This window comes from Nematolebias whitei, chromosome 15, assembly GCF_014905685.2.
Source record: "Nematolebias whitei isolate Nwh7 chromosome 15, NemWhi1, whole genome shotgun sequence".
Taxonomy (NCBI): domain Eukaryota; kingdom Metazoa; phylum Chordata; class Actinopteri; order Cyprinodontiformes; family Rivulidae; genus Nematolebias; species Nematolebias whitei.
In genome coordinates this window covers 40825671-40836946 of record NC_056512.1, presented here as the reverse complement: position 1 = coordinate 40836946, position 11276 = coordinate 40825671, and the positions used below count along the sequence as shown (strand labels likewise).

The 11276-nt window shown below is 41.1% G+C and overlaps 1 protein-coding gene across 1 annotated transcript in view; it reads right to left on the bottom strand.

Moving 5' to 3' along the window:
- The window catches only part of mybpc2a (myosin binding protein Ca), a 64923-nt gene that overhangs the window by 45940 nt on the left and 7707 nt on the right, over positions 1-11276 (bottom strand). The window contains exons 2-3 of the mRNA XM_037689215.1: positions 2398-2433; positions 2300-2308 (exon numbers count right to left, since the gene is read on the bottom strand). Of these exons, the coding sequence (XP_037545143.1) occupies positions 2300-2308; positions 2398-2433 (45 nt within the window). The remainder of the gene's footprint in view (positions 1-2299; positions 2309-2397; positions 2434-11276) is intronic.

Here is an 11276-nt window from a genome sequence, read left to right as displayed (position 1 = left end):
GGGGACTTTAGTAGTTTAAGATCCGAGCCGTGAAGAAGCTCCAGTGTGTCGGTGACAGCTCTGTGCAGGCTTCTTCAGCTCCGAGACCTTTTCTGCTTTCAGGATATAAATCCAAATGAAGTTCTGGCTCGTCATCCCTCACGTGCACGCTCTTTTAATCACTCGGTCACATTCTGTGTACGCCGAGTCAGCATTCCAACGATTATTTTTGTCTTCCATACTTTAAAAAAAATGCATTTTGCTACTTTTTCTTTCTAGTTACAGTAGTTCACATTTTTGGGGGCTTTTTATCTTTTTCTGACATTTTGACATTTTTAGCTTCTAATTACATTTAATGGGCGGCACGGTGGCGCAGGTGGTAAAGCTGTTGCCTTTCAGTTAGAAGGTTGTTCAAATCCCAGCCGGTGGGCCCTTCAGGGTGGAGTTTGCATGTTCTCTCCGTGCATGCGTGGGTTTTCTCCGGGTACTCCAGTTTCCTCCCACAGACCAAAAACATGCATGTTAGGCTGATTGGTAACTCTAAATTGTCCCTAGGTGAGAGAGAGAGTGAATGGTTGTTTGTCTCATTTGTCTCTATGTGTCCCTGTGATGGACTGGAGACCTGTCCAGGATGTCCCCCGCCTCTCGCACAGTGACCGCTGGATATGGGCACCGGTGACTGACCCGAACAGGAAGAAGTGGGTAAAAGATGATGGATGGTTACATTTAACTACATTTAGCTTTTAGCTAGGCTGTTGCTACAGTTATTGAGCCACCATTTTGCTACTTTAGGCTTTCTGTTAGTTTTTTTATTTATTTTAGCTTTTAGTTATCCTTTTAGTACTTTAAACTTTTAGCTAACATGTTGCTTTAAGCTTTTAGCTGCTGAGCTACGAATGAGATAAATAAATGAGGTATTTATTTTCATTAGCTTTAGCTGTTGATTTTTTTTGTTACATTTTCTTTTAAATACCATTTTATTTTCACCTGTAAAAAAAAAATCTCAATTTCTACTCATCCTTTATGATCATCTGTTGTTGTCCACTGTTGGCATCACTTTTTGTTAGAATCAGGTCTCTCTTTTAAATGAGTCCCCGAGGCTCAACGGGATTAACCTGAATAAATAAAGGTTGAATGAATTAGCCTTTTGTTTTCAGCCTTTAGCTACTTTTGGCTTCTAGCTTTTTTTTATGCTGATTTATCATTTTGCTAGTCTTTTGTTCACTTTAGTTTAAAGCTAAATGTTTGCTTTTGCCTAGCTTTTGGCTACTTTTAGCTAGTCATTCGTCTTTTTGCTGACCAGAATGGATGAACGGGAATTTCTCAGTTGAATAAAGTATTTTACTGACAACAACTAAAGTCTTCTTTGTCCTGGTGAACTTTGGGGTCACCGTCAGCTGACCTTTCCAACGAGAAAACAAAAATAGAGGTCAGATTTCTCCTCATGTGTAAATCACCATTTCATGACGGAGGAGGAATCTGTGATCCTGAATGATCCTCGGAGCCATGCTGGGGGAGCCCAGTCATGGTCCTGGAGGAACACCAACCTGCAGACGTTACATGTTTCTGCTTCAGCTTGCCTGGTTCAATGAAGACCTGCTAAACATGCAGGATAGTGGCCCTCCAGGACCAGGACAGGCTGGTCAGACTGGTCCTGGGAGACAGGCCAGACAAACAGCGGTCCACAATACTCGACTGGACAGAAGACTGCGAGGAGCTCGATGTCCCTTTAAACACATAATTCCAGATTACGACCAACTGTGAAAACCTAAGTATTTATTCAATATGCTCCGTTATATGATGGACACATATTTGTTATATAATTAAACATTGTGTGCTCGTGTTATTTTATGACGGCAGTAGAAGCACGAAGGAATAATTTATATTCATTATTAGTCAAATGAAATATTGCACGACTAAAATAGTAAATGTCTCCTCTTGCAGTTCATATTCCTGCACATGCAGCGAGAGGCTCGTCCATAAATTAAACACCTCCTGCTCGGCTCCTGAATTTAACCGCTGATTTAAATATGCGGTGCTAAAAATAAGTCGATAAAAATAAAATAAAGTACTGAGGAACAATGGAGAGTATCTGCTGTTCCTGTGTGAGTGTAGGATGCGTTCATGAGTGGGGCTCATGCAGCTCCACGCTCAGCCCCATCACCACAGAAGTGCACGGCTTCTGTGTTTTTGTGTCATTCGTTCAGTCTTACCCTCCTCATCTGATGACTCCTCTGAACGATCGAAGAGAAAACACTTAGTTTGACCCTGAGGGTGATGCAGATGAGAACAATAAAGATGTCTGGTCAGGTTTCCTTACCCGTTTTCTCTGAAAATGAGAGAAATGAGAAAATGCATCAGATGTTTGGTCATAAATTCAGGAGGAAAAAGTCAATTAGGTGTCCTGAAGATGCTCACCAGCAGGGGGCGCTGCAGCCTTGTCGCCCTCGGCTTCTGCAATTAAAGAACATTTATGCAAATTAATTAGCACATCCTCATTATTTCACGTCACACAACACCAGCAGCACAGCTTTAAAATAAACCAAGACTGTTAAAAGAGCAGCATCGTGTGATCTGAACCCTCAAGGGAAACAACTCATTATTAATATTAACCACTAATAATCATTCCTGTACATATCTCAGGGCAAATGTTTACCAGTCTTATGTAGATTGATGCATGTCATCAATCACAATAAACAGAAATAAACTAATATTTGTAAAATCAATAAATAAAAAGCAGGGGGCTTCAACCTGTTGGTCTTTGGCTCTTTGACGAAAACTAACATGAAATTTGAGCATGCATCAGGATAACCATCCATCCATCCATCCATTTTCTTTACCCGCTTGTTCCATTTTGGGTCACGGGGGTCGCTGGTGCCCATGTCCAGCAATCACAGTGCGAGGGGCGGGGTACACCCTGGACGGGTCGCAAGTCCATCACAGGGACACATAGAGACAAACGAGACAAACAACCATTCACTCTCTCACTCACACCTAGGGACAATTTAGAGTTACCAATCAGCCTAACATGCATGTTTTTGGACTGTGGGAGGAAACCGGAGTACCCGGAGAAAACCCACGCATGCACGGAGAGAACATGCAAACTCGACCCAGAAAGGCCCCTGGACCGGGGTTTGAACCAGGGACCTGCTCGCTGAGAGGCAGCAGCTCTACCAGTTGCGCCACCGTGCTGCTCGCATCAGGATAACATGAAATTTAATTTTATTGTTTTTTGTACCCACAACAGAAAAGGCTAGCTTTAGCAGTTTTCCTGTAAATTTTCTGCAAGCGTGTGTGAAAGATACAAAACGGACAAACATACAACTCCCAGCCTCGCAGTGGGATCTGTCTCTTAGATCCACCAGAAAGTGTTTGGAATCGTTTTAAGAAAAGTTGCTTAGAAGAACATTGGTGAGTCAGTTGGATTTAAATAATAATAATAATAATAATAATAATAATAATTAAAGTCAAAGTAAACGCAAGCTTTTGGTTTTAATTTAAAAACTCAACATGTCACAACTACATATCCAACAAAATGGCCTAATTGTTTTGTACTTATTTTAAACTTATGTTTTAGTCAAAGAGAGATAATTAATTTCTTAAAAATAAATTGGCTCATATTTGCCTGCGGAGTTCAGCGTTTTAATCCTTGTCAAAACTGGTAAAAACTGGTATTTGCCTTCTTTTGGTAAGATTCGCTTTTCTTTTGTCCTAAAATGTAAAAAAACATCAATAAACGTTACAATTCATTGTATATTATTTATTTTATAACGTCCCACTAACAGGCCAGAAGAACCACCCTCTGACAAACTTGAAGTGGCCCATGAACCACCAGTTGACAACACTTTTAGCAGGTTTTGCAGCTCCGGACACATTTTTAGTGAGTGAAAGGGCAGAAATGGCTCTTTCTGTTTAAAAGGTTGCAGAAGTTAAGTTACGACCATGCACGAGTTGGCTAGAGTAGATTAGCTGTGGCAGCCATTTTGAACTGGATTGACTTCAAACCTTAAAGAGTCAACAATTTAACGTTTATATCGAGGAGTTCTCTCCTTCTTCTTCATGAGATATTTTGCTAACGCTAAGCAAACGTACATGAGCAAAATCATCATCATCTCTGGGCAGCAACTGCTCAAAAAGAGACTGTAGTTTTTGTCAAACTGTTTAAAATCAGCGACACAAGTTGACAAGAATCCAGGCGGTAAAAACCCGTTCAGGCGTTCTGCAGAGGCGGCGTCCGGCTGAAGGGCATGCTGGGTTTCAACAAGGGAAACAGGGTAAAGTGTGAACGAGCCCGGCTCGCACAGACAGAGGCTGAGATTAAAGAGTGAGTGACGTCTTCAGAGATGGTGAGGAATAATAGAGCTGTAAATTTAGGCCGCCGAGAGACAAATGTGCTTAACAGGTTAAGTACATCAAAGTTCCAGGATCCCAAATGTGGGTCACTTTAGAAGCTGAAGGATGTCTGAAGCAGATTAGGCATAAATTTATGCCAGACAAGCTGAAGCTTGCGCTCTGATAATGTAGTTTTGGCAACGTTCACATCCGAACCATTTATTTTAATAATTTCACAGGTCTGTGCCCTCGCTGCAGCTACGAACTGGAAAAGTTAGAGTTCCCTGTAAAAATGCAGAGAGAATACTGAGCGCTGACATTTGTTCAAGAAGCTAAAAGTATTGAAACAGATGCTCAAACAAGCAGAACATAAGCTACAACGATCAGAACAAGCTTAAATGAGCAGTGCACAAACTAAAACCAGAAAAACACAAGCTGAAATAATCAGAACACAAGCTAAAATTATTAATAAATAAATACATATATCAGAACACACATTAAAACAACCAGGACACAAACCAAAACAGTCAGAACTCAAGCTAAAACAACCAAAACATGAGCAAAAAGGGTAAAAAAAAAACACGCTAAAATGATCAAAACACACAAAAAAATTATCACACACAACCTAAAAGGGTAAAAACGGCTAAAATGATCACAACACAAGCTACAACGACCAGAACACAAGATAAAACAATCAGAACATAAGCTAAAACAAACAAAACACAAGCTGAAATAATCAGAACACAGGCTAAAGTGATCAAGGAAGATAAAACTATCAGAACATAAGCTTAAATGAACAGTACACAAGATAAAACAAGTAAAACACGAGCTAAAACCAGCAGTGCCATCCATCAAATGAGAAAAAGCAGAAGTAAAAATATCACATTTGCTAAACTTTTGTCTAAAAGTTGAAAGAATCAGAACAGTAGCCAAAAGCTAAAAATACCAAATGCAGTGGCTAAAATGTAAAGTGTACAAAAAAATAGTTAGAATACCTAATTAGCAGAGCATTAGTGAATATATTAAACTGTAGCTAAAAGCCTAAACGATCCAAGTAGGAGCTAAAATCTCTGATGCACAGAACAGTGGCTTAAATTACCAGAACAGTAAAAAAAAAAAAAAAAACAGTAAAATTGTAGCTAAAAGCTAAAATCAACTAAATCAAAACTTAGACCTAAAATCAACAGAACAGTAGCCAAACTAAAATGAGCAAAACCACAGCTAAAATCTAAAATGAAATAAGCCAAAATATATTTGACAGCTGGAATCAACCTGAAGATGATTTCTAACATTCCTGAAGGAACTGGGGAAATTTTGATAAAGGGGGACATTTTTTGTAGAAGACTATAGTCCCAGTACCCAGTTCTGACCCAGTTGAGCATCTTGATTTATGTTAAAACAGCTCGAAGTCTGTGGAAGAGGCTCGATGGTGAAAACAAACAGGAAAAGACTGAATGCTGACTCAGCAAAAAGGTCTCGCTTTGAAGCTGAAGCAGCTCGGCATCTTAAAAGGCTGGACATGAAGGGACAGTCTCAAAAACCAGACCAGAACTGGAACTGGAGCCTCCCAGGGGTCTACTCATACGAGTATCAGGACCGGACTCTGTTCTTAAGGTCTGACATCAGCGTCTGATGCAACACTTCTATTTTGGAGGGTTTGTTTTCTCAGGCCTCACCTCTTTAATTCTCCTGTCAGCGCTTATAAAAGTTCCTGCTGAGCTATCGGTTCCATCTTTACTGTAAACGGCAAGAAGGTCAGCTCCGATTTTATTTTTATTTTTTTATTCTGGTCCTCAGATCTTCTGGAACGTTGGTGAGGTTTGATCTCAACGTGACAGAGCCGACAGAACGAGCAACTGCGACGTTCAATAAATGTCATCAAATCGCCATGGAAACAACCTCCTGCTGATTTCTGATTTTCGTTAATAATAAAGGATTCACAAACGACATCTAACACACAAACTTTCACAAAGTGTCTGCAGCAGTCATCCCAACGCTTCCTCACTATTTCAAAGAAAACACTCGGAGTGGAAAATTACAGACGCGTTCATAAATCTCTAATAAAGCTCTTAGTTTTACAGAAAAAGAACGATAAATTCATCTGCTCAAAGATTAGTTTTGTGTCTCTAAACGCTGCTCCCTGTGAAACGAAACTTCACATTTTCAGTGCTTTGCCTCAAGTGGAGGAGTTCAAGTATCTCAGAGGTTTTTACTAACAGTGAGGGAAGAATGGAGCGTGAGATCAACAGACGGATCGGCACAGCTTCTGCAGTATTGTGGACTCTGTGCCGGTCTGTTGTGGTGAAAAGGGAGCTGAGCTGTAAAGAGAAGCTCTCTGTTTAGTGGTCATCAACATTCATGTCAAGGGAATTTAGGTAAAGGTTTATGAATGGTAGTCACTAACTAATGTTTAATTAATGTTTGGCATTAAGCACTGGATGTTATGGACTATTGTGCTGCACTTTATGTAGATCTGTCTAAATAAATAATAAATAATAAAGTGTCAAAAGACACTGTGAACCATGACATCTTCTGTCATAAGCGCTCAGAAATTGGCTTCTCGGATCACACTATTGGCTGGTTCTCCAATTATCTCTCAGATCGGAGGCAATGTGTTCAACATAACGGTACTTCTTCCATTTCCTGATGCGTGCTCAATAATCCAGGTAGAAAAATCTAAAAATGTTAAGTCTGGTCCTCTGGACATTCAAAAAAACTTCAAAACAAAACAAAAGAGTAATTCTTCCAAGTATCTAAAACTGTTAACAATGGTGTACCACAGGGTTCAGTCTTAGGACCCACCCTCTTCACAATCTACATAAGTAATGTACACATTGCTATGTCTACATTTCTATGCCGACGACACAGTTGTTTACTGTCGAGCTTTTTTCTCTCAGAGAGGAGCCTGCAGGAACTCCAAGGACGGCTCCAAGTGTGTGAAGCTGAGGTCGTCTTGACCTGCCTCTGTCTGGTAAGGATTATAAAAACACTTCCTGCCTCACTGCCCGGCGCAGATTCTCACTGACGAGGCTCTAATCTAACTTTGTACATCTGTGAAGGCCTTTTTATGACTATCTACCCTTGCAAGTAAAGACCGGTTAAAAATCTCCCCTTGTCCTCAGAGTTGCTTATTTTCAGTCAGTAGATAATAACAGGATATTTATTTATCCAACATTTTGGTCCTTGGAGTCCGGCCCCAACATCTAACCTCGGACCACCAGGCTTGGATCTGAAACCGTGCATGGGGGAGAATCGAGCTCCTGAAATGAAAGTTTGGCTGAATTGCTGAATTTAGTGAGGCCAGATTTGCTGTTGGTCCGAGCAAAGTGACGGGTGATGAACGAATACAGCCACGTGGAGGAGGTGAGAAGATTATCCAACAGTTCCTACCCTCACCTGTGGTCTTAAGCTCTGGGTAGAGTCTGAAAGAACCAGATCGTGGATACAGATGGTCATCAAGGGAGCAGGACTCTCCCTTAGAGATCGGGGGAGGTTCAATTCTCCAGGAGAGACTCGGAGTAAAGCCGCCGCTCCTCCAGAGGAGACAGTTGAGGAAGTTCAGGCATCTAGTAAAGATGCCCGCATAACTCCACGGTAGGGAGGTGTCCAACTGAGAGGAGCCCCCGAGGAAGACCCAGGGCACGCCTCAGAATCCTCCCAGAAGAGATGGAAGAGGTAGCTGGGAGAAGAAGATGATGGACGGGTGTGGGAAAAGTTTGATCTGAGCTCATCGTCTTCTCCTAATACACTGCGCAGAACAATAAAAGGGAGGAACATACGGTACTTTCTTTGGCTGTTTCAATCGTCATAAAACCCATCGGAGTTTCCCTTACTTTAAATGTGAACTTGGATTTTATCTTTGGTTCTTTTGAGTCAAACTATGAGAGAAAGAAAAGTAAAGATCGACTAAAAGAAGTTCATTAGTTTAGAAGACGCTGTTAAACGTTAAACGCGTATTGCCCGCCATCTGTCATGCCAGAGCTTCAGACTAAAATTATCTTACTGTTATAAATAAAAAACTGTCAAACAAAAATCTTACCTAATTTCATGAGTTATAAAATGTAGGGAAACATTTTAGCTCTCTGAGCATGTGACTCTCAGCTGATTGATGCCAAAGTTGAGCTCAATACATGTGAAAATGACTGAGTTTGAGACATTTGGTGTCGGCAGAGGTCAGTTACTTGTGGCGGCCATCTTAAATTGGGTTGTCTCTAAAAACGTAAGGTGGTTGTAAATATACGTCTCATGGTTACTTTCTAAAAGATTTGAGAACATTTGTTCAACGAGTTGAGATGTTCATGAGACATTTGGCTAATTGTGCAAACAAAAACACACACATGACCACCCTGATGCCGTCGATGGCGGCGATAACTCTACAACTACAGAGGAACCTCGGGTACAAAAAACGTGTCTCCAGATGTTTAAAAAGGCAAACACACAACTGCAATTATCGTATTATTACAGGATTACCCTTCTCCGTTCATCAGCAGTGTCCTCGCACTACAAAAACATTGCTGCTGAACCAAAACAACATTTTCAGCACAAGAAGCTCTGCAAAGTCTAAAAATATTAGTGGTTCAATTTGCCGCTGGAAGAGGATCAAATATTTTGTAGGAAACAGAATTTTTATGTAATTTTTCAGTAAATCTTCATATTTGTTGCTTGAAATTTCCAGCAGAATGTTTTACGAATGCAGGCTAAGATAACCGAGAGAAATGCTAAAGTGGCTCGTAGCCACAGTAACCGTGGTAACCACACACCTGTGACTGTCGCTCCCTGACGGTCAGCTTAACGAGAGGCAGAAACAGACTGAGAGTAAACCTCGAACGAACGGTCGCTGCGTGAAATCTGTCGGGTTTGAATTTAGTTTTTAATCATGAGCAGTCACATCAGTTTTTATGATTCTACGTTTTCTATAAGGAGTTCAAAAGGTCCTTCACTTACAGTGAAGAGAATATTATGAGCTAAAATTTAACAATCTGTGGCAGCTTGGCTGTGAAATATTTCCATTCTGGGGGGGGGGATGTGAGAGAAAATCTTTAGCCATAAAGCAGTGAGAGATGCACTGCAGAAAATACGACAAACAGACCTACGTTTTGATGCAACAGTCCCACTGATCTCGTTTTACTCCTCGCTGTTGTTTTTCAAAGAACTGCTACCAAAAGTCATAGCACACGATTCCCAATCGACCATTTGAGTATATAATTGTTGAGATTTATTTCAAAGCTGCTTCAAAATTATTACAAGACATGATTTTTGTAGGAGAGCCTCAAAGCTTTAATGCATTTCGATCAGAGGTTAAACTGAAAATCTCAGAGCTGCAAGTTTCACACAAAAAAAAAACTGATTTTTACTTCATATTTTAGAAATTACGGCGTCACAGGTTAGTTGTTCCAAACATTGGACCTTCCTACCAGCTGAGCGCTCCCTCTCTCTCTCTCTCCCCTCTGAAGGGGTGAGGCAGGAAGACTCTCAGCAATCATTGTGTATTTTCCTCCATTACCTCCAGCAGCATTCTTTGTGCAGGAAATTGAGTTTCCACAAAAGACATGAGACCGCCAAGGTCACTGCTACCTCCTGTATGCATGATTACACCGAGAATTCATACATGCTATCAGGATCAGCCTTCATTTCTAATTTATATGGTTTTCTCTGCTCTGGATTGCCAATTTTCTCCCATTTAGGCAGTCTGCAGTGCAGCAGAGTACCTGGTTTCACGTTCATTTTTTATGTCCCAGGTGTGACATTTTGCACCAAAAGGGGGGGAAAAACAAGTCAAAATACAAAAATTTTGATAATTTTAAAGATATTTCAAGCAGCTTTTATTTGTAATGAGAGGCAATTAAACATCCTCTGGTTCTTGCTCTTTCCTCTGTTCTGCTCATCTGACCTTTGACCCCTCCGGGCCAATGATAACCCACATCTGACGAGCATTTTACCGGTGAGGATCCATCCATGTCTCGGCTCAAACAGCGACTCTCTGCAGACGTCTGTTTCCTCGTCTTCTGTTAAATAGCTACTTTTTATTTAACGTAAACGCAGCAGTTTTGGGTCCACGCTTGTCTTTTTGTCCTACTTCGTTCTGATTCCACGCTCGTCGGACCAAAGAGAAAAGCAAAATGAAGAGCAAAGACTCCGAGAGAAAATGAAAGAGGCCAATCAGGTTCAAGAACCTGAGACGGGATAAAGGTTACATTCTTTAGATTTAACTATGACACAATAATGTGAGAAAAAGCTTTTGCTCAGAATTTATTTATTTATTTATTTTCTCCAGCCACAGAGGCAACAGTGTTCAACCTCACTTATGAAAAAGTAAAGATGTTGTGGAAAAGGTAAATTAAAAAAATGTATTGACTTAAGAAATTGTATTAAACTTATACTGTGGCTGAGTGGTTAGAGCAGTCGTCCTCCAATGCAAGAGTTAGGGTTCGATTCCACCAGCAGACACATGTTGAAGTGTCTCTGGGCAAGACATTGAACCCCTCATAGCCTCCGATGTGTGTCCCATCAGTGTACGAATGTGATAAAGCTCTGATTAGTCTCTGTAGAGATCTAGTAGAGTGCTGGATGAATGGGTAAATGAGGCACAGATTGTGTTGTAAAGAACTTTGAGTGTCTTGAAGATAGAAAAGTTCTATACAAGTTCAGTCCAATTACAATTTACTTGGGAAAATCTCAAAAAAGTTGGGCCCAGGTCCGTGTTTCTCACTGTGAAGATCCCTGACGAAGTCTGAACTCAGAGTCCTTGACACTCCACCTTCCGCACGTCTCAGTGGGGATTGGATACGATGCCCCACCTGCCTCTGATCTAGCAGCTGCTATGGCACCGAGCCTCTGGTGAGCTCCTAATGCTGCAGCTCCTTCTCATTGTCCACTACAGCTCCCCTTTCTGTAGTCTCATCATCTGCCGCCGCAGCCGTCACTGGTTCATCGTCTGCCGCCGCAGCCGTCACTGGTTCATCGTC